Below are 24,464 nucleotides of genomic sequence, written 5' to 3'. Positions count from 1 at the left end.
TCTCTATACTAATACAAGTAAGCTCTGATAAGATGAAGATCTCAGAGGAATGCTTCAAAAAGAACAGTTACTATTTTGATATGAACATTAGATACATGGCCAGATATGAATTTCAGATAACAAAGATATTCAGATATTAGGGGCTGGTAAACACAACCCTAATAATTTTTAGTGTCTCCTCATCTGGAAATTTTTCCATGCCTTTAATTTAATTTCATTGCTTTTCCTTGGATTTTTTCTATTTGCACTACATCCTTTTCGAGACAGCATGACCCAACATGAACAGTGTTCTATGTGAGGCCATATCTGTGATTTATAGAATGGCATTATAATGTTTGCAGTATTATTCTTTATACCTGAATACTCTCTAACATTTCGGTTGCTTTTCTAACCACCAAAATCCATTGATCAAATCTTTTCACTGAGCTGTCCACAATAAAGTCCATGTCTTTTTCCTGAGTGGTTTCAGTTAATTTAGAACCCATGAATGTGTATGAGTAGGGACTTGTCTATATGGCGCCAGCAAAGCTCCCTAGAGAGTTGTGATTTGTACAGTGTTCTAACATGCTATGCACTAACTGCCCCTGTAGACCCAGCTGGGACACTCTTTCAGGTACCTGGTTCGCGTTGATGTAGTCCTGTTTCAGACTTTTAGAACAAGGTATACACAGGGCAGTTGGAGAGCATGTTATTGCGCTTTACAAATTGCACCCCTCTGGCATGCTTTGCTCTGCCGTGTAGACAAGCCTTGTTAAAATCGTTCCTTCCAAAGCACAAGTTAATATTCAACTGAAAAAATGTGAGGTATCTGCCATTGTATTATGGAACTGTTAAATCATTGTTAAATAGCACCAGTTACCAGCTGGACAGGGTTCTAAGCACAGATTGTGGCACAAAGTATTCTCAATACTTCTAGTACTTCAAAGAGCAGCACTGTCCTAAACTCTGCCAGGGAAGAACTAGTTCTTGTTCCCTCCACACATTGCCCAGCATGCATGGAAGGGGAGATTACTTACCTGTAACTGGAGGTTCTTCAAGATGTGTGGTCCCTATCTATATTCCACTGAGGGTTATGAGCATGCGCCCTGCGCCCAGAGCTGGAACTTTTCAAAGTAGAAATGTTCGGCGTGCCATGCATGCACCCTTGCACTGCCTTATGGTTTTTCCCGAGGCAATGAGAGATGGGGCAGACTGACCACGTCTTCAGTTCCTTTTCTACCACGAATAGACCAGAACTGCAGCAGAGGGGAAGGAGGGTGGGATTGGAACACAGCCAGGGACCACACATCTTGAAGAACCTCCAGTTACAGGTAAGTAACCTCCCCTTCTTCTTCGAGTGATAGTCCCTATTGTATTCAACTGAAGGTGAGTAACAAGCGGTACCTAGCTAGGTGCGAGGAAGATGCTGGAACTGTGGAACGGAGGACCACTGCGACAAACAAGGTGTCCCTTGCAGAACCATGCACTAGAGCATAATGAGAAGAAAAGGCGTGTACCAAACTCCATGTGGCTGCCTTACATATGTCCACAAGTGGCACGTTGTGGAGTGCGGCGGAATTTGATGCTTGCGCTCTCTTGGAATGGGCCCGTATCCCACTTGGTGGGGACCATCTCGATAATTGATAGCAGAGCATAATGCACCCTCAGACCCACTTCGAGATTCCCTGGGTGGAAATGGCCTGCCCTTTCTCTCTGCTAAGACAACAAATAATCTGGGAGACTTCCAGAATGGCTTCATTCTTTGTAGATAAATGCCAGGGCCCTACGTACATTGAGGGAGTGAAGCTGGCATTTCTCAGTTGAGATGGTGGTGTGCAGTTTGGGAAAGAAAGTGGGCAAATGTAGGGTTGGAAGAGGTGGAAGCGAGAAACCACTTTTGGTTGAAATTTGGGATGCAGGTGCAGTGAAACTTTGTCCTTATGGAATGCGGTGAAAAGGAGGTTTGCCTTCATGGCCCCCAGTTTGCCAACCCTCCTTGCAGAGGTAATAGTAACCAGGAAAGCGAGCTTCATGGAAAGAAGAGAAAGGGAGCAGAAGGCCAGAGGTTCGAAGGGAGAGTTCATTAATGACATAAGCACTAGATTGAGGTCCCATTGGGGAGTGTTAGGCTGAATGGGCAGGTATTTATTTACAAGGCTCTTCCAGAATTGAGTAGTCAAAGGAGGGGTAAAAACTGAATACTCCTCAATGGGAGGGTGGAAAGCGCTAATAGCCACTGCGTGCACCCAGATGGAGTTGAGAGCAAGACCCGAGGCCTTCAGATAGAGGAAATAGTCTAAGAGCTTCGGGATGTCCACAGCTTTGGGGGAAAACCCTTGCTCTTGGGCCCAGGAAGCGAAATGCACCCATTTGGCTTGGTAGGATCATCTTGTGGAGTCCTTACTGCTACTGGAAAGGACATCCTCTACTGCCAACAAACACTCCCATGCTAGTGGAGGTGTCCATCCAAAAACCAAGCTCTCAGGTGAAGCATCTGTGGATCGGGGTGCCTGAGTCTGCCATTGTGTTGTATGAACAGTTCCAGAAACATCAGGAGCAGGAGTGGAGATGCTTCGACATGCAGAGAAAAAGAGGAAACCAGAACTAGCAAGGCCAGAATGGAGCAATCAGGATGACAATCACCATCTCCCATTGGAGTCTGTGAAGGATGCACAGCAAGAGTGATAGGGGAGGGAAGGAGTGGTTGATCTGGTCCAACCAGTCGATGACCAGGGCAGTGCCCATTCACAGGGCAATGAGTGCTCCCCTTGAGCAGTATTGAATGCACTTGATGTTAGCATGAGATGCAAAGAGGTCCCTGATCAGAATTCCCCAGTGACCAAAAATGTCCACAATTACCATGTCATGCAACTCCCATTTATGGTCAGCTGCAAAGTTCCTGCTGAGAGCATCGGCAACCACATTCTGGGTTCCTGGCAGCCAGGCTGCCGACAAATGGATACGATGTGCAATGCAACATTTCTGGAGGTATACTGCTTGCGCACACAGCACTGGGGACTTTGTGCCTCCTTGCTTGTGTACGGTGTTGTCCGACATGACAAGAAGGGATAGCTGGTAAAAACGCGTGGCATGCCTTGCATACTGCCTGAAGTTCCAGGATAGCGATATGAATCCTGACTTCCTGAGAGGTCCAAGTGCCTTGTGTCACATGATCTCCCACGTGGGCACCCCAGCCATTGAGCTATGATTATTATGATTATGATTGTCTCGCACGGCGAGGACAGAAGAAAGGGCATTCTGGAGCAAACTTGGAACAGTTCATGAGGCCAAGGAGCAATTCTGAGTCTCCCCAGAGTCAATGGCCGGCAGTCTATGGATGGAACTGGGGCTCATAAGGGGAGCTGTCTCATGACCCACGAATCACGAGATGTCAGCGGGGCCAATGCAGGAGGAGCATGTGGTGCTGGAACCGGGACCGGCAGATTCGATGAGCGATCCAACTTCTTGTCGCTCTTGTGGGTCTTGGAAGGCGGCGTTCCTCTGTGGCCGGAACTCGTGGATGGTGTGACATCTTTCTTGGATCGAAAGGAAGACTTACTGCCATGCTTATGTGCATGCTTCCGAGACTCATGGCTAGGCCCCAGCATGGGGTCTATAGCACTAGTACTGGCAGAGCCGGACTGAGGCTCCGAGGTAGGAGGCACACTCTTGGATTGTGGGGGGGAAGGAGGGTTACCCAGCCAGGATCTGACTGAGGCCCCCTGGCAATGTCCATGAGCTGCTTCTTAAGACAGAGGGCTTGGCCTTCCCATGTACGGGCAGGGAAGTTAGAGGCAGATACTTCACCTGGATGCGGCACAGGCTTCCCCCAAGCAGTACAGACAGCACTGGTGCTCGTCGCTGAGCGAAAACGAGCAAGGGCAGGAAGCGCAAATTTTGAATCCTGGCATATTTGGCACAATCCAGTACCCCACATGGGTTTTAAAATACAAATTGTCAACATCACATTTCAAAATATGCAAACCAAATATCCTTAAATCAAACTAAGTTCTCATGCACACTTTTTCCCCCCACTTTGGCTATCTGTAAATTTCAATTATTGATGGAAATATTTTTTCATCGCTGTGTGTGTATAGAAGGAAATCAACTTTTACCAACATTTACTGATAAAAATAAAATCCTTCCAAGTCTATTTATATTTATCATTTAGTTCCACAAAGCAATTCAGTAAAGTGATGATTATAAGCTCATAAGGTTCCTCAGTCTATTATTATGAAATAAAAACAACACAGCCTGAGTGCCTTTAATACTGAGCATATCTTTTTATGCAGTAAATTTTCCTGCAAGGTGTTAAAATTCTTTTGCAATCAGAGGTCATAGTAGAGCTTCTGAGATTCCTAAAACACGTACAGCACAGCTACCAAAAATGTGTTAAATGGTTTTCTTGCAGCATGTTACCTAGATAAGAATAATACAATTTCTCCAATTATATTAGTAGATATTTCCCTTCAGACTGATTCAGGCACTGGCATGTTGGGCCCCATCCTGCACACACTAAAGTTAACTGAAATTTTGCCATTGACTTCAGTGGGAGCAGAAATGGCCCCAGAAGAATACAACACCATTTCAGAGAGCCTCTTTCTTAACATGCGCTAAGCATTCCTGTATGAGCACAGAATAATCAGGATATATTTCAGCAATGCTGAAATCGGTTATCCCAGCCTTGGTCCTGTCTGGAAACAGAAAGGCAGATTTATACAGCATGAATGAAGCTGCTGCAGTCTCACCAGAAGGAATTTGAGGATTTAGAACTGGATGGTTGAGAGTTGCTGGGTGTTTTTGTAACATGTCAAGTCAGCAGTTCCCCTCCCTTCTAGATAATGATTATGCCATTCACTTCACAGAAAGCTGGGCATCATAATGGATGAAAGCAAGTAGAACAAGACAGATAATGGAAAGTTGGGAGCATCTGGCATTATTATGGAGTTCATTATTATGGCAGATGGGATTACTTGATTTGGTCATTAAGACTGACCTGGGAATGGGGCTTGGATTTCAGTTAGTGCTGCTCTTCAGTAATGCGCAGTGATGGTATCAGCACACAAATAGTCGCTACAACGCTTCCAATCTCTATCAAAACCATTCGCACATGGAAGTAGAAAAGTGGGGCTCAGGGATGAGCATTGAAGGGATTCCTTTCAACAAGACAATTTCTGTATACTTGGCACCACTGATTCAAGCCATTTATGTATGCTCTGTTAAACAGTGCTTAAGAACACTCTCATTAGCACTTTGTACTTTCACTCGGACCATTTGTCTGTCACTTGCAATCCACCATGCGATATTAAGATTATTAGTATTTAATGAACTAAAAGCTTTGTAAATCACAGTGAGAGGGTAAGGTGCTGTAACAATATTTGCAGCCTTTACAATCAGAATGGTCTCTGTGTGCTGTACACTGACCTGACTGCAGCCTGTTTCAATCCTGTGCATCCCATAAGAGAAGTCATCTGTGAACATAATTGCATCAGGACTGATCACATCATAGAATGAAGGCCAACCTGGAAAAGAGGAACAAGAGAAATCAAGAGCTGCAGTATCTTTGTGTCAGATCGTGTTACCAACAAATTATAGACTATGGGGAACGCTGTCAAAAGCACCTACGTGACTTAGGAGCCTAAGTCCCATTTTCAAAAACGCCTGTTATCTCGCATGTACAATTATAATAAATTATTCACATTTAGGCCCTCTCAGAGAACAAGCTGCCAGCAGCTGCCTTTCTTCTGCATCTGCAGAGCTCCCTGGCATGCACCGCCACTGACAGCAACTGCGGCAGTCTAGCCCAGGTAAAGAGATGGGTGCTCTGGTAACCCAGACACAGATTCCAACCATGTAAGGCTTTAAAGATCAGTAAAAAAATACTTTGAGTTCCACCCACCTACCAAAGGCAACCACACTAGCTCATGGGATGCACGTGTTACGTGCTCCCAGTGGAAAGCCCCACTTACTAAAGGGCTCCGGAATTCTGGAATAGCTCAGCTTCCGCATGGTCTCAGGTGCAGCCCCAAGTAGAGAGCATTAAGGGGGTGTAATCTCAGGGTGACAAAGGCATGGATAAGCATAAGGCCTGCATCCAAAACAAAAGACCTCACTTCACTTTGCCACGCACCGATGGAAACACGCGCTCTTCAACACAGCTGCTATCCGAGCCTTCCATAGCAGCCTCAGGTACAATATATTGTGACCCCTATTTACAATCCATGGCTGCACATCACCATCTGAAGAATAACTATTCGCTCCCTAGTCTCCCCCTATCCACCAACACAGGGACTGGAGAACCCAAGCCCCTGCAACTACAGCGTCCCAGCAGATTCCCCTCACACAGCCTGATTAGTTCACCTAAAAAGCAATCGAAGGGCTGTATTGCCTATAGCTTGGCTTCCACATGAGAATCTACTTGAAAGATTTTAAAGGTCACTTAAAAATCCATCCCATACCCACCTCATCACCACCAGATACCTGCCCCTCTCATGCAATCCCCTAAGGTCACTCACCCATACACACACACACACTCTCTCTCTGTATATATGCTCACACATACCAGAGTTCCTTGTTCTTTCTCCTAATATCTGTTAAACATTTGTTACTAATGGTTTCATAAAATGCCTTGCAGTAAGTCATTAAAGAATGTAGGCTGCAACTACAAATCACTTTGCACAGATGAATACAGGATGTACAGAATTTCCCACAAGATTTTTAGTAAAGGGAGGTGTGGAAGCTATCAAATGGTCTCAATATGTGCAGAGAAAGCATGTCAATGTGGAACAATAGTGCACAGCTTTAGTTACACCTTACACAGTTCAATGTGGAGGGAAACTTTTGAGGAAGAAACCATGTAAGAGTGAAATTAAAGGGGAAAAACAGCCCCTCCCCAAGATGGTTCATTTCTCACCCTTTGGGGAAAACATGGATAAATACAGTATCATCTTAATTAAAGCCCCAATCCTGCAATGAGTTCCAAGTAGGAGCCCACCAGGACCCCCAATGAAGTCCATGGGGCCTACCCACACAAAGCTCATTGTGGGATCAGTGTCTAAAAGTGTTATCCAAGTGTGAACGACAGGAAAAAATGGACAGCAGTAAAGCTGAAGATCAAATACGCTGAACAAGGCAAACATCCTGCAAGAGAGAAACCCACCTCTGAATCCCTTTAGTAATGTCAATCTTTAAAAAGAATTGTTACAAAGTAACAAACGTCTTTATAAATTACTCCATACTGTAAACCATCCCTGCCAAACAATGCACATAGCTTCACACAAAAAAACAAACAAAGAAGCAGCCTATTACAAAGTTCTGCAGAACGGGAACCCTTCAAAAATTCTTATCTTCCAGTTGGTGGATCCTCTCCAGCAATGCAAATTATCTCCTGAGTTGGAACTCCACCTAATGATGAGTGAGGTCTTAAGCAGACCTGGCTGAATAATTTTCAACAGAACTTTTTCTGTCAAAAATGAAATGTTTTGCGAAGCAGAATTCTTGTTTTCTGGCCAGCCCTAAGTCTTAATGAAGAGAAGCCCCAAAGAAGAGAGCATTTTCCTCATAATGTGAAAGTATTTGAAGGAGGAACTCTTCACTGCTGTAGAAATCCTCAAAGGGAACCCTCCCTCCCCCTACACACAACAATAAGGAGAAAGCTTCAAAGGCTGCTATGCAGAGATTGAAGCAATCTGTGTCTTGCTGAGAAAATTATCTTGTGCAAAGGGGTTGGGGGGATATGTTTATGTCAGTTTTGACATTAAAGGAAGATCATCCATCCTCCTCTCTCCAGACTTTTCCTTTTGGTCTTCCCATCTAGCACAAAAAATTATTTGTTTTGGATGCATTCCATGCACTTTTTAAAAGTGAAGTCAGCTGAAAACCTGTACAAACAGAGTTGAGCTCCCTTAAAGCAGCCTTTGTACCCAACTGGAGTGACTAGAATTTAGTTTATTAATTTCCAGTGCACACACTGTTTTTTCAGAATGTCCCTTGTTCTATAGATTCTGCCAGTGAGGCATCTGCTCCCCCAAAGTAGTGACTACAACACAGTTAGAAAATCCAAGCGATGGCTCCTAAGATTTTCAACCACTTAATGCTAAATTGTTGCATTTCCACCTCAATGACATCTCCTCCATCTGGTCGCCTCTTTGTGTCTCTTACAGTATTACTGTGATGAACTAATAACATTAAGAGGGTTGACAGTACAGCTATGTGAAACCTGCAGGGTACAGTTCATGAAGGGCACCATCATGTGGTTGGCCTGGAGATGGAACCAAACTAACTGCTGCATGTTTGGTGGAAAGTTTGAATTTATTGGGCAAACTTACAAGGTGACCCAGTACCCTTCACCCTCACCTCTCTCACTCCCTCTCGTGGGAAATGTAGCAAATAGGAATAGAAGGGTATCCTTTGGATAGTTTGTGAGCCTTCTAGTAGCGCTCATTGTGTACTATGTTTCAAAAGCAGCCAGAAACCAGTCAGAGCTGCAGAATGTATCTAGCTAGACCTGGCATGTTTGTGTATATTTAATAAACACACTTATCTGGCACCCAGTCGTACCCATGTGGCTTCTTCATATTGTCTGTATTGTGTAACTAGAAAAAGACACAATAGGGGCTTCTTGTTTCTCCTTCTTTCCCAGGAACCTCCAGAAGATCTCTTCTTGCTTTAGGGTACATCTACACTACAACTTAAGGTGTAACTGTAGCTCAAGTAGGTTACGTGTGCTAGTTTTAATCTAGGAGTCAAGATGTGTCAGCATGGGCTTCATTGCAGGCTAGCTGCCACAGTAAATGTCTGTCTGGGATGCTGTTTACTGGATATGTACTCTGGTTGCAAGCCCATGCTGAAGCCTCTGCCGCCATGTCTTCATTACCATTGTTACCCACACTAGCTAGAATAAAGCTAGGATGGGTACACCTACTCTTCCTTTGCTGCGTGGATATACTCTTAGATTTGTCTTCACCACGGGGGTAAGTCGACCTAAGTTACGCTACTCCAGCTATGTGAATAACGTAGCTGAAGTCAATGTAGCTTAGGTCGACTTAGGTGTTTTCACTGCACTGCGTTGATGGGAGACGCTCTCCAATCGACTTCCCTTACTCGTCTCAGAGAGCTGGAGTACTGGGGTCAACCACAGAGTGTTCTGCTGTCAATTTAGCGGATCTTCACTAGACCCACTAAATTGACCCCTGCTGCATCGATTGCAGCAGTGTGGATATCCTCGTAGTGAAGATCAGCCCTTAGATGTTGTAATCTCCCACCACTTCTCCCTCCTCCAGCGACCTAAGCCCTGCCACCTCCTCCTCCCTCCCAAGGTCCATAAGTGGTGCAGAGTGGCTGCAGTAGCATGGTTTTCAGGTGGCTGCAAGCTACTGACTCATGCTTCATTCAGTTTTTCAAACGGCATTTTGGGGTTGGATGCTTCCAAAAGGGAAATAGGAATGGGGGAGAAAAAGCCCTCCCACTTCTGCTCTCATCTGGTTCTACTGAGTTGGGGCTGAGAGGAACTGTAATCCTTTGCATTGTAAAGACTGTCCCCGGGAAGAGACACCTCATTAATGTTCATGTGTGGTTTCTTTAGAAGGGTAGCACACTAATGATTATTGGACGTTTATCAGCTTGAGCTCAACAGATCTAGCTGGCAGCAATAGCAGGAGTGTTTTCCCTTGAAGAACAGTAAGCTTGGTGGGTAGAACAGGACAGCAGCTGTGGGGAGGGGAAGAAGGGTAATTGCAGGAGACAAGCTGGGGACAGGGAGTTTTGGATTTCCCAGCTAAGTGAACAACTTCAACTAAAGTTTGCAAATTTTTGTGAATAGGAGCCAAGGTTTGTGAATACATTGATCCCTGAACTCAAGATTCAGTTTTGAGAGGGACTGATGCAAATGTTACACACAGCCTTGTTTGTTAGCAATTCATATTGGATTATAGACATTTAAAATGGGCCTAATTCTTATCTTCACTCAGGCCATTTTACACCATTCTGACAGTGGAAAGGTGCTTTAAAACAGGAATATATTATATATATGCACCCACTTAAAGGCCCTGAGGCCTTAGAGTAAATGAGAATCAGGCCCATTTATCCTTGGTTCTGTGGGTTTCTGACATATTACATGCCAGATTTAATTATTTAGATATAGTGAACATCCTTTCTGAGCCAAAAATGCAAACATACAAAACAATGGAACGTTATTCTATCCATTACCTCACTAAAAACTGTGTATAAACGGTACATTAGAGACAGGTCATTTCCACTTGGCCCTGAACAACAAAGACTCTTAAACCAGTAGATTTAACATATTTAATCAGTCATTTGCTACACTTCTCTCCACCTCCTCCATCTGAGATTTCTCCCAAATATTTTGTAAAAGCTGCATGGCTTTTGCCCTAAAATTGGGATAATTTGTTTTTACTGATGACCCTTAATTTGCTGAAGAGAAGATGAAGGCTCATACTCCTTCATCAGAGAATGCTTTCTCCAGAACAGAGAACACCTGATGACTGCCCTGGGCAGCCAGGTTAAGAGCAGGAAGGAATAGAAATGTTTCTGCTCATACAGTATGTCTGATGTTGTTTGTGCAACCCACAAAATCTACTCATAGTCTTGTGTGTGAGAGACAGAGAAATCAAAACTTGTTCCAGCAAGGGTTGCAGTGTATGGCATATGATCTCTATCACATTAAGGTTAAAAGGACAGAAGGAAGCTTATTCTCCATGAAGATGAAAATTCTAGAAAACCTTTGGCATATGCACTCCCAGGGCATATTTTCATAAGGTGATACTGACCTCTGAGAAGAGTCCTATAGAGTACACAACATATTTCCTACTTAAACCATCAAATTACAGCATAACTGTAACACATGATAAATATTTTCAAAACAGTCTACCCCTGGATTTTGTTATTTATCTTTCAAGGAAAATCTCAATCCTGCTTCCAATTTTGTGAGTTGGGGCACATTTTGTATCACTTAGACATCTAACTGCCTGCGTCCACGAATTAGGAAGTTAGAGGTTTAACTGCTAAAATGTGAGCCTATAATTATTTGCAGAAGCAAAACTGCAGGCTGCTTTAGAAAAATCAGGCCCAGTTAGCATTTTTTTTTTTTTCAGAATATTCCTTTTGATAATGTCCTGAACAGCACAATTGCAGTCACAAACCATTTTATGTTTTTGCATTAGTGCCCCCTTCACATACCCGTGAATTGGAGATCTCCTCTCTGTCTTCCATAGCAGTGATTTTTACAGTTATGTTTTCCATTTTAGATTCCAGAGACAGTAAAGGGTAGGCTGCACTTCATCATTTTTTTGCTAAATTATTCCAAGCATTTCCTTCAGAAAGCTGTTTGCAGGTGGAAAGGTAGGGAGTGATGGCATATGCTAGGGCTGCAAAATGGCACCAGCTGGTGGGAGGCAGGGCAGGAGGGAAAAGGGCCTTGACCTGAAAAATGCCTGGTTTCTCTGATGGGTTGGGTTTTGGAACTCGTATGCTTTTTAAACACAATTTTTGTTATTGAAAACCGCAGTATTTAATGTAGAGTCTCATAGTTTGTCTTATTCCACTGAGAAACTACATCTTTGTAAAAACACGAAGCATACAAGGTTTAAATACAGTAATAAATCTTCCACTTTAAAACAGTTGTAGGTCTTTAAGTTACTTCACTCACTCTCTCTCTCTCTCTCCCCCAATACATATTTATACTAAGACTGAGTCTGACAGATCCATATACCAGCCTCTATTTTCACACACACAACCTAGATGTAAAAACTGTACAACTGCTGTAATTTTGTTATATATAATATAATGCCTTTGCAAATACAAGATGTGCTTTGGGTAATTTGGCTAGCTTTACACATTTATTTTCACAGCATTTTCTGGATGATGAATATGCAGCGAACAGTTACAGGAAATAAGAAATATTTCTCACAATATATCTTGCTTACGCTTCAGTAAAGAAGTGGTACCAGATTTGAAATACTGTCCTTGATTCAAAATACTACTTGCTAGGATGGCATTGGATAGAGTAGGCCTGATTATGGTTTCATTTATGCACATTTTACAGTGAAGGAAAATTAATTTCAATGCCGTTACTCCCGATTTACACCAGCATATCTATAAGCAGAATCAGGCACAGAAATCTTGTGAGCCTCCAGGATTATAATCAAGTGTTATATACATCCCACTGGAAAGGAAACAATCCCAATTGTCCCATTCCTATGGCATAAGGCTTTCAGCAGGACCATGAGACCATATTGTTAGGAAGGGACAGGTAGGGAGCTGGGCTGGGAGCAAGGCTGTTAATGTGAGGGAGCATAAGGAAAAAGTAGGGCCTGGAGTTTGGAAAGAGAAGTGGGTGAGCTCTAACAAACTCTCTGTGATCAGCAGAGTTGCACCACTACAACAAGGAAATATCACCCTTAGGAACTGTGTCTGAAGGAAATTTTACAAAATAATTGTTGATATGAGAGGATCATCATCTTGCTATTCTGTCTCTCATTTGGGAAGTAAAGGATTGGAAGTCATAAATAAAGACAATGATTTTTTTTCTTTCTATCGCTGCTCTCTGAATGTCAAAACAGGTCTTTACAAAACAATGTATCAAATCTGGATTTATTTCTTTTGCTTAGTTTTAGCATGATAAATCTGTTTAAAATGATTGTTGAGAGAAGTCTGAAACTTCACATCTACAATCTTGTTTGACATTTGAATAACTCAGAACAATTGGATTGACAAGAGCAACCCAGATATTCCTGGGTCAATGAAAACATACTGCATCTGTTCGCTTTAGAAAATAATAACAATATTAGCATACAGCTATTGCTATGCCTGCTTCATTAACCCTTCCGCAATATTCTAAAACACCTCTATATATAGGAAGAGAGAGAGGTGTTTTAGAATATTGCGGAAGGGTTAATGAATATGCATACTGGGAATGGGCTGCATTTCCTCTAAACTACATCAGACATCTCCAACCTTGGACTTTATTAAAATGCAACAGGTAGGCAGGAGCACTGATCTTTCCCCCAGTTTTCTTACATAGATTCAGCTACAAATGATTTCTTTTTGGTTGAGATTCAATAAAACTACTGAACCTAACACACTTCATCCAAAGGTTTTTTTCCTCCCCTCATCTGAACAGTGTTTCTTGTTACTTTAAATCATGGTTAATGTTTTTAAATATATCTTACACATAAGTCAGTTGTAGATCTGCAGCAGCAAAGTATCTGAATAATATCATGTGTAGCAGTGTAACTATAATTTTAAAATGTCATTAAGAAATGTCTCAAATCGTTTTTAAAATTTACTGTTGACCTGGTAACCTCAATCCAAAAGCATTCAGTTTTGGATAATGGATTTATTTTCCTTATAAGAGCCCGAACAGTAAAGCAAATGTACGTCTTGCAAGAGGCTTGTGATTTGCATAATTATGTATTAGCACCATAATTCACTAAATCAATCACAATTTTCATCTAGTATAAATAAGTCAGTATTAAATTGTGACTGCAAGTTGTGTAGTTATATAAGTGAGTTAGCCTTGACAGCAACCTGATATAATGCATTAATGGGGAGAATCAAATAAATAAAACAAATACAGCCCAGTTATCAACATAATCCAACTAGAAATGAAACTATTATTTATGTTGTGGTAGCACCTAGGAGCCCTAATCAGAGACCAGGACCCTAACTGTGTTAGGTGCTGTACAAACTCAGACCAAAAAGATAGGATCTAAGCTCTTTGGGGCAAGATCTTTCATTTATACAGCCCAGTCCTTCAAGGTTTACTCAAGAAAAGCTCCCACTAAAATCACGAAGATTTTTCCTGAGTAGTATTAATATTTTACCACCACCACCACCACCTAGCTCTTATATAGCACTTTTCATCTACAGATCTCAAAGCAATCGACAAAGGTAGGCAAGTATCTTTCACCTCTTATCTTCCTGGCCATCCATATTAAAACCAAATTTAAAAAAAAAATCCATTTATAAGAGACATTGCAAAATGCCACATCAATTGGGCAATATTTCATAATTTGTTACTGCTTTTAAAAAGCATTTTGCATTGAGGTGGCAAGGGAAAAATAATTTGAGGGCTTCCAAACTTCATGGGCCTGATTCTCTCCTCGTTTACACCAATTTGGTACAACATATCAATCTTAGGGTACGTCTTCACTACACGTAAAGACGCGATATATCGATCCCCGAACGCACTCACCGTCGACTCTGGAACTCCACCAGAGCGAGCGGCAGTAGCGCAGTCGACGGGGGAGCCGCGGCTGTCGATCCCGCGCCGTGTGGACCCCAGGTAATTCGATCTTAGATACTTCGACTTCAGCTACGCTATTCGCGTAGCTGATGTTGCGTATCTTAGATCGATTCCCCGCCCCAGTGTAGACCAGCCCTTAGGTACTTAGATGACCCCATTACCATAGTATCTGAACACCTCACAATTTTTCATATATTTATTCTCACAATATCCCTGCACTATTATCCCCATTTTAGATGGGAAACTGAGGCACGGGTAGACAGTGACTTGCCCAAAATCACTCAGGGCACCTGTGGCTGAACAGGGACTTGAACCCAGGTCTCCTGAGTTCCAAGCTAGCACCTGTACTACAGAACCAAGTATCAAACAGCACAATTCATCAGACGCAATTATTGATGAGCTTGTATAACAAAGTCCCTTTTTACCAGCGGCAATCAAGTATGTAATCCTCTGATTTCTATGTTTACTCAAACATAACTGTGCACAGAGCCTACTTCATCGGAATTCAAGCATGTTTTCATCCTTTGAGAGGCCTGCGTTTGCGGCAACTTTGCTTTGGAGTATTTCAAGAACAGAATATCTATAATTGTCCTTTTTAAAATAAATTCCGTAGATCTACAGAATATTACAAGCCAAAATATTTTAACACTTTTTTAAAAAAATCACAGTTCGGTTAGAGAGAAAAACTAGAATCATGGTGATGGAATTCTGATAAGAAAATTGTTTTGACCCCCTAGTAGTTGGTCGGATATCACCAGATTAGAGACACTCAATCAAAATGTGCCTTGTTACTGAGCAACATGTCATCCACACAACATACTCCCACCTACAGTTGAACAAACATGGATCTCAGTACGAAGACAAGATTATTAAACAAGGGAAAGAGTTATGCGTAATGATAAAAAAGTAAGGCTCCCTTCCTTTTGTTTACTTTAGCTATTAAATGTGATGTCTTTGAAAGAGAATTTATGTGATACTTACATCACAATTAATTTAAAAGGAACAAAATATTCTTACTCATCAAGGACATTTTTTCATGATTTGGGACAAAACTTAGGAAATTAACTGATGACAATTTCCACCCATGATCTACCAAGAAAACTGCACTCCTCTGGGACAAATAAATTCACAAAGCCCAAGAGGATATGAGTGAAAAATGAGGAGCCATTGCTCTGAGGATCCCATAATCCAAAGTAGTCGCAGCAGAAGTAAAACCATCTACCCTGTGGAATTTGGCTAAAGAATGAATGAATATTAACATGGCTGTTCCACAGATCTCTCCAGAACAAGTTCCATTTCCTTGCTCAGGGGGCACTCTCTCTCTTATATGCTTGAGAGAACTAGAAGTTGCCGGCTTAGCAGGCCTCTGAGGTGCCAAACACCCACCAGTTCTAAGAGGTTATGGATCCATTTTAACTTGCTCACACCAAAACAAGAAGGTAGTCAAATTCTGAAAGGAACGTATCAAGCAGCACAAACACTTCTTTCATTCTCCATCAAGAAAAAAAGGTGAGCAACATGTTCATCTAAATTAAAATGAAGTGATATGCCATTATTTGGGCAGAGGGGGAGAATTCAAAGGAAGGAAAAAACAAAGGAAAGGCAACTGCCCTCAAGACCACTCCTCTTGAGGGAGAAAAGTGCAGGTTAACATCTAGAGTGAAGATCTCACATAGCTTCATTTCTTTCTTTCTGAGTGGAGCTGAGAATGTTGCCCTCAGATCTGAAAAGTCCTTTTTAAATATTTAACCAACTCCAGGTCACAGTTCTGGAGTGAATGAATTGTGGTAGTGTCTAGGCAGCAAGTTCTTCTAGATTTCCATAATCAGAAGACAAATGAATAGTTGGCACGAACAATCTGGAAGCTGCCTGGTGCACTGCCTTCAAAGTCTCTTATTGCAAGGGGTATTTGTCTCTACACAATCTGGATTAAACATTTTCAGCACGCTGAGTCATACAAGCACATCTTCCACAGTGTCAGGAACGAAGAGTTGCCTTCCCTGGCCTTTTCAACCACTGAACATGAGGCGAGCATAGAGAATTGTTGCCCCTTAATAAGATCTTAGCTGTTCCCCCTCTTTAAACAGTGAAGGAGAAGAACAAAGAAAGCAATATTTGCTGAGTTGCCAACTTGACATGTGAGGATGCTATTTGAGAATGACCTGCAATGCTAGACCCAGGCCTATTGAGCTTTCACAGTGTAGAACCGGAAGCTGAAGGGACTCACCTAAAATTGGACACTACTAGCAACATGAACAAGATTGTCTAGAATAGGTCAGAAGCCTGATACACTTAAGAAAATCACTAAATAGCACAGAGCTGCTTCCCCCTGGTGGTGACAGTAAACAACTGGTGAATGAGATCCAGCAAGCATGCTACAGAAAGAGTGACATCTAATGTTTTGTTCCTGTCTCCACCTGCTGATAGGGAAAGTAAACCCACTTGCCCAGGCTAATACAGGACTTGTAGAAAGTCATACATAGAAATGTAAGATGATTGTTCTAAAATTGTGTTGGTTAAAGCACATATATAGCTAATCATACAGTTCTAACACCAAAATTTGGAGGTGGCGGGGGGGGGGGGGATGAGTGGATTGTGACAATGGCATAAGAAAACATTCATTTATAATTTAACTATGTTTTTTTCACTAATCTTCCTCAAGACAAGAATAATTTTACCCTAAAACTTACCCAGTCTCTAACATTTTAACATATGGATATAGATTATGCAATGCTAGCATATGTGCTATATTCAGCCATTTAAAATTGTTGTATACATGTATATGGCAATTCATTTATTCATTTGGTTTTCAAAGTAAATATCACAAAAAAGTATTTGCTACATAGCTGCTGATTCTGTGGGTGCTCCAGAGCTAGAGCACCCACGGGAAAAAAAATGGTGGGTGCTCAGCACCCCCCCGGCAGCTCCCCCCCCATCAGCGCCTCCTGCCCATTGGTAGGCCCTGCCAAACAGAGCCTCCCCCTGCCTCCCAGTGCCTCCCACTTGCCATGGATCAGCTGTTTAGTGGTGTGCAGGATGCGCTGGGGAGGAGGAGGAGAAGGGGGAGGAGCGACGGTGGGGCGTGCTCGGAGTAGGGGGAGGGAAGATGCAGGGGGGCCGGGAAGAGGAGGGGTAGGTTGGGGGCAGGGCCTGGGGTGGAGTGGGAGTTGAGCACCCCGCAGGAAAGGACAAAGTCAGCGCCTATGATTCGCTATATCAATTTTTAATTTCAGAAATTTTGGCCCTTTATTTAATTTGAAGCTTTTGATGCTGATTAAAACTGTTCTGCTATATTACTGATTTTTAACTATTATAAACAAATGTGAAACTAGATTCTCCATTGGTACAACAGAGTAACAATTTATACTGCAGTAAAACTGCTGTAAGAGTGGAGGATTAAGACCATACAATTTGATAAATAAAATTGTACTGTTAATATATTTGTGACTTTTTAAAAATGAAATAATTACACAAGCAATGAGTCTGTTCTTAGAGAGTTTTTGTTTATAGCTACAGTCTTCACTAAACCAAGAATTACTGTCACAAATTTATATCTGGGTCTAAACAGTTACATGCATAATACTTAGCTCAGAAATTTGCTGATTGTCTCAAAAGACCACTTTCTTTGCTGTTTTGAAACATGTTATGCTATATGTATCTTCCAAAGTACAAGGATCTGAGGATCCTTTACAACTGTCATCTTGACAAATGAAGTTGAATTCATTTCTAAATAGCATCCAGGCTTACACTTCAGTTTTTTCAGCTTAAGGACATTCAAATATATCCCATAACTCTAACAACAAATGGCAGCTAAGCACTGTCATTTTACACGTAGAGAGAGACACACAGATGAAACTCCTTGTATAAGCAGGACTCGCTCACACTACAATCACTCTAAACATTTCTGGAACTCACATGTCAAAAAGTATCATCTTCAATACACTGAACCTTTCAAAACAAGAACACACAAGGTTTCTGGTATTCCAACCTAACCTGACTTTCACCTCCTTCAAAAGAAGTAAAAGACTAAAACAAGAAGGAAAAAGGACATACACAGGCATTTCTCATCAATTGCTAAATGGTCCAATATACTCGTAACTCTCCTTTACATCATGTGAGTGATGAAAACCTGATGGGAAAGGCCGGCAAGCTACATACTAACATTAAATCACTGGGGTGCATGCTCAGAATTAGACACAAATATTCATAGGCAGACATGGGGAAACTGCAGAGGCAGCAAGTGAAAAACATTGTTGTCATGAAAGGAAGATGCCAAAAAGATTTTAAACATTTCTGAATAAAATGACTACAGGTAAGGCACTGAAGGGGATCAATTTTCTTGAAAAACAGGAGTCAGTCTGTGACCTGGCTCTCCAGGTATTACATGGAGATCTGAACCACAGTGTAATTTAGAAAGTAACTGCTTCAAGGAGCCCAGCTAAACCTACAGACATGAAATTCCAGTCAGACACAGGAAATTCTTTAGGAAATAAAAGAATTTTATGAGTCAGAAGATGAAAATCCCCGTGAATACCCAACCCAACTAATCTAATGAAGTACTGTCACCAGGAAAGGGGTTTGATGAATGTGTGTGTAGTGCACCACAAATTTAAACAAATCAGGAAACCTGAACCTGTTTTCCTTCTTGCATTCCCCCTCCCTCCACACCTTCCCCCCCCACACACACACCTTGTTTGTTTGTTTTTGGTTTTTAAAGGTGCAAAAACAAATTGCCTCAGACTCTCCCCTGTCATGGGATTGTTTCATTTGAGATAAAAGCACAATTCAAAACTACTCAAATATTTGGCAAGATCTCCCCTCTGTGGCCATGGGGAAGTCATTTATTTATATTACTGTAGGGCCCGGAGGCCCAAATCAGGTCAAAACCCCATCCTGTTAAGCACTGTGTAGAAATATAATAAAAGACAGTCCCTGACCCAAAGAGCTTATAATCTAAAATGTAACCTTTGCCTCAGTTTCCCCATCCATAGCATGTGTTCCTAATATCTTCTTCACACAGCTATTGTGAGGACAGACACTCTGTTAAGTGCTTTGAGTACAAAGAATGCTATGTGGGCTTGATCCTGAACGGTGCTGAGCACTCTGGTCTCACTCAGCATAGCAGTTGGGCACATACTTACCTTTACGCATATGAGCGGTCCCATTGACTTCAACAGAACTACTCACATGCTGAAAGTGAAGACTTAAAGTTAAGCATATGCATAAGTGCTTTGCTGAATCAGGCTATAATGCTCAGCATTTTGCAGGATTGAGCCTTAAATTTATTTAGTAGTAGTATCAGTATTCTACTTGGATTCAGAAATGCAACAAATCAAGCCCTAGACTCAATAGCTGGCAACATGGTTATTTGGGGATACACAGCATGACTGGCCACTTCATTTCATCATCACTTACAGCATTTAAAATAAGGAGCTGGAGGGTTATTCGTGTCCCATTTTGGATTCCTCTGTGTGGGGCAAGGAGAGTTTTCAATGACTTCTTTGATGAGTTCTTAGTACAATTTCACTAATTCACATAAGCAATATTTAGTTGTTTGAATGAGCAGAATGCATTTTAGGACACAAACTATGAAAATATTTTTTTTAATTATGCTTGCCCAGAATTCTTGCAAGTTTCAGTAGTTTGAAATCTCTTCTATTCACAAACAGAACAAAAACAAAAATAAAAAATGAAATTATCCATGAATCCAAACTGAAAAAAAATGCGTTTTGGGTCGATCTAAACCTTACATTCCGATTTAGATTTTTTTTTTCATTTTATTTTATATTTAAACTACTTTTACATTCATTTAGTCTACTGCTTAGTTTAATCTCTGAACTGTCTGTCTGCATCCTTCTATTTTGGTTTGATTATGGACTCCACTTAAAATAGTAATTGTTTACATTAACTGGACAAGAGAATGCATGATGTATTTTAACTGTCAAAAGTGTTGTGAACAGCAGCAGCTGGAAGAAGAATGTCTAATTCACTCACAGCCTTGTAGATTCAAGCCTCAAGCCTTCTATATTCCCTATATCAGCAGCTACATTTTTATTCTTGCATGCAAAAAATCCTTTTCTGGTGCAAAGGATTAGCACAGCAAAATAAAACAGTAATATGGACTCCATGGGTGCTGCCATACTGGGTCAGAATGGTAGTCTATTTAATCGAGTATTTTATCTACAGCACGGGCTAGTACCAGACCCTTCAGAGGTGTAAAAATGTCCATTATGTTTCTTCCTAATTCTTGTCAATAGTTGGTTGGTTTATGTCAGAGATGTGATACAGTTTCCCCTCCCTGGTAAATGTTATAAACTTTGACTCATAACTTTACACTTGTCAGTTGTGGAATTTAATTCTAATCTCTTTAAAAAGATGTCTGTCATAACAGGATAATTTAATCACCAAGGGCTGAATCCTGGCCCCAGTGAAGTCAACAGGAGTTTTACCATTGTCTTCAATGGGGTTTCTCCTCTGATGTCCCTTTCATGGCCTACATGTTGATTTATATTTGTTTAAAAGGATTTATGCATAATAATTTGGTGATTCAGTTCATTTCCTAGTGATCAGCTATCCACATGACAAAAGACATCTTCAATCTTGGCAGTCCCATCTGCGATCTCTGGAGAGAGAACAAATGGTTGAATGGTGATCAACACTACTCTGTCACCTCTGAAGGAGATCTCTCCCGATCAAAGGAACAACATATTGGCAGAACAGTGTAAGCAACCCTCCACCACTGCCTGTGCAGGATAAACAGAGAACTATAAATAGATGTCAAATTGACCCAATGGAATCTGTGTTGTATTTGTATTAATATTACAAAAACAGAAGTTACAAAAACTGTGATGATCCAAGGATTCATATTTATGGTTCAGCTGGGCAGATGTTTGTACATAATGTCCTAGTTTATGTATTCATCACTCTTGAAACAAAGATTAAAATACTATTTATAATATTGCTCTTGTACGGTTATCTACGTGACCGGTACCTACATCCTATGTAGACTGGCACTTTATAAATGCCTAAAATAAACAGATTTTACATTAAATATATAGATTATATATTATACAAACATATTCGTCTGATGTCACAAGTAATATACACAATGTTAATTTAAACAAAATTTATGTTAATATCCACTTTTCTGCTGCCACCTATTAATTTAAATTTACTTTTTAATTGTTGAGAAATTCATATTACTGGTTTAGTTTACTTTCTTATAAATGAAAAATCGAACAATAAACCAGGCTACACAAGAGCACCAGATACAAGAAGACATAACTCAGCTTCTGGGAGATGAAAGTCAAGGTATGATTATTATTTTTTTCTTTTTCAGGCATTACCACCAGTACCTAAAGTTACTGCAGGCCAAATTATGCCTCACTTTTGCCTTTGCAACCCCATTGTCTTCACTAACCTTGAGTTCAGCGGTTTAAGGTAACCATTTTTATTGTGGTTTATTTACTTGTTTATGAGGGTTTTCTTGTGGAAGATTTTTTGGGGGGGGCTTGCGGGGGGGGTCTATTGTAGAAATGTAAGTGAATTTTAAAATATCAAAACAAAGGGTAGCCATTTTTATTTAAGAGGTTTATTAAAATTCAAGCCTCAATTAACTAATAATGGGGAAGTCTGTTTGAGCATTTCATAAAAACTCTTCAAACTTGGAAAAGAAGAAAAGTTCCCATTACCTAGCTATTTGTATGTATTCTTCCTTGAGGTATTCTGAATATAATAGGTTTCAGATGTACAAGAGGTTGTTTTAGTGGCTGAGACAGAGTAATAGTTTTACTCAACTACAAAATAAACAGATTCATAAAACTTGTGCAAACAGTCATAGCACTGGTCCTTTTGGCAAATGTCACCATTAAAAATGGATACATTTATTTAGCATGTTCAACCGAGGAACACCTCTTTTTGTTCACTCCATTTCGTCTTTTACCTGTACAATTACCACTTATGTACTAGTACAAAAAATAGACTTAATGAAGTGTAAAATCATGCACTGCATTCAAAGACAGTGCTGTACTTCATTTCACTTTAGTATTTATTTTAAAGTAAACTCTGCTGACACGCTACATAAACAGTGCCTAGTGCATTTGTGAAGTGTTTGAAAATCACTGAAACAAAATTAATTCATATATCAGACATACTATGACTTGTCTGGTACCTCACTGGCAAAAATTCTGACAAAAAACTCTCTGAGAGAAGCAACTGGGGATATGATTCCACTATACGTTTGATTGGAAGAAGAGTCAACAGCAAGATAGACTTTGCCAACAGAATCATGCCCTTGCCAACCATCAATAATTAAGAAAGCTAAGGTTTATGGTGGCACGAGATAGAGAATTTTTTGACACCTCAAGTCATTAGAGGTCTTTTTAATCTTCAGTCACTCCCCTTATTTGCCCCCTCTTCTTCTTTCCTTCCTCTACCGGCAGCCTTGTTCTTCTTCCATTTTATTCAATGAGGCAGGGAACTTGTCTTCTGAGTGGCCAGCTTTCTCCTACTGCAGTCCGTGCTTCAGACTGGGAAGCACAGAGCCGAAGGTACAGGATTTCCCAATAGATCACTGGGAATTCTTTAGCATTGGGGGTGAGTTCCATGGCTCATTCTGTGAGGGGACAATAACCTCTATCCCTGCCCCAATGGAAGGAAGGAATGCTGCAAGGAGATCCTCACAGAGACATTCACCAAAGGAGACAATCCAGCCCAATGACTATAACTGATTCCAGTATTGGGGTTACATATAAAATACTGGCTAACTGAACTACAGAAATATTAGGCTAAAATTTCCACCTGATATTCAGAATCATCACAAATATCTTGAAAGCTATGAAATGGCAGGTAGAGATTTTTCTGCACTCACAAACACATGCTCATGAAGATTGGGCTGACTAAGCTGGTACAGGATTGAATTATTTTCCTCTTATAGCACTGCAAGCAACTGGAGGTTAGCTTTTACATCAGTGGTATAATATTGGCAGTATTATTCTGCTGGAGTTGTCCCAAGTGACTCTCTGGAACCATTTTGGAAGGTGCAGTAGGATTCTTGAAATTACTTACAATCCATTTTACAGGGTCACAACTGTCAGGGTTTCCAGTCAGCTAAGCCAAAAGCAACTCAGCTGCCATTTAAACGTCTCTTCCCTTTTAGGTCAGCCTCAAAGATGCAGCAACTAGGTAATTGGCTCAAATGGAGATCTAACTTGACATACCTGGATATAATTGAGAAATTAGGATAAGGCAGGCCTTCTGCTCCCAGCAACTCTGCTGCTGAGTCTCTGAAGTTGTAACATATTTCAGTGATAGAAGCTAACCATGTGGAGAATGTGTTCAGCTAAAATATTGCTGTCGGTCAGTGTCATTGTAATTTACTTCTTGATTCATCAGAATTGATAACTAAAGATGATCCCAAACTGGAGCCTCATATCCAAACCCTTTAGGATTTTGGGAGCCTTCAGATTCAGATCCTTGTATCTAAACACAACCTGATAGTTTGGTTCTGGGTTTGACCATAAGGAACCTGTGTTCTGGTTCTGCGGTTCCATGTTTCACCCATGTTAAAGGCTCTCACCATCCCAACATCATAAAAAGGAAAAAAGAGCCTGAGACTAGAATTTCAAAAATCAAAGGGTATGTCCACAGTGCAATAAAAAACCTGCAACACCAAGTCTCAGAGACCAGGTCAACTGACTCGGGCTCGTGGCACTCAGGCTGTGGGGCTAAAAATTGCACTGTAGATGTTCGAGCTCAGGCTGGAGCCTGGGCTTTGAGATCCTCGCCTCTTGTGAGGTTTCAGAGCCCGGGCTCCAGCCCAAGCCTGAACGTCTACTCTGCAGTTTTTAGCCCCACAACCCAATCCCCACCATCCTGAGTCAGCTGACCTGGTGCAGCCGCTGCCATGCCGTGGGTCTTTTATTGCAGGGTAGACATATCCTAAGTTACCACCCACCACTGGGCCTAATCTTCTGTCTGTGAGCAGTTTCTAGAGTGTAAGGTTCTCAAGACAAAGACTCTGACAAGACTGCAAATCACTGAGCATATTTTTGGGTCCCTAGGAAATAATAACGCACAAGAACAGCCAATTCTAAACTCTGCCTCTGATTCTACCTCAAACCTCAACCCCTAGCACCAGCCTACACTTAACCTGGATTCATTTATATTTATATTTATATATATATTCATTTATATTTATATATATTTATCACACTCTTAAATG

General features: G+C 41.2%; 1 protein-coding gene across 2 annotated transcripts in view; it reads right to left on the bottom strand.

Annotated features, from left to right (window-relative positions):
• The window catches only part of MSRB3 (methionine sulfoxide reductase B3), a 103,494-nt gene that overhangs the window by 5,020 nt on the left and 74,010 nt on the right, over window positions 1-24,464 (bottom strand). For both annotated transcript variants that reach the window (XM_026648786.1, XM_026648787.1), the window contains one exon: window positions 5,404-5,501. In XM_026648786.1, coding sequence (XP_026504571.1) covers window positions 5,404-5,501 — 98 coding nt within the window. The remainder of the gene's footprint in view (window positions 1-5,403; window positions 5,502-24,464) is intronic.

This window comes from Terrapene carolina, unplaced genomic scaffold (assembly GCF_002925995.2).
Source record: "Terrapene carolina triunguis isolate 2854851 unplaced genomic scaffold, T_m_triunguis-2.0 Scaffold68, whole genome shotgun sequence".
Classification (NCBI taxonomy): Eukaryota; Metazoa; Chordata; order Testudines; family Emydidae; genus Terrapene; species Terrapene triunguis.
The sequence above is the reverse complement of the archived record's forward strand: the minus strand, read 5'-3'. Positions and strand labels throughout refer to the sequence as shown.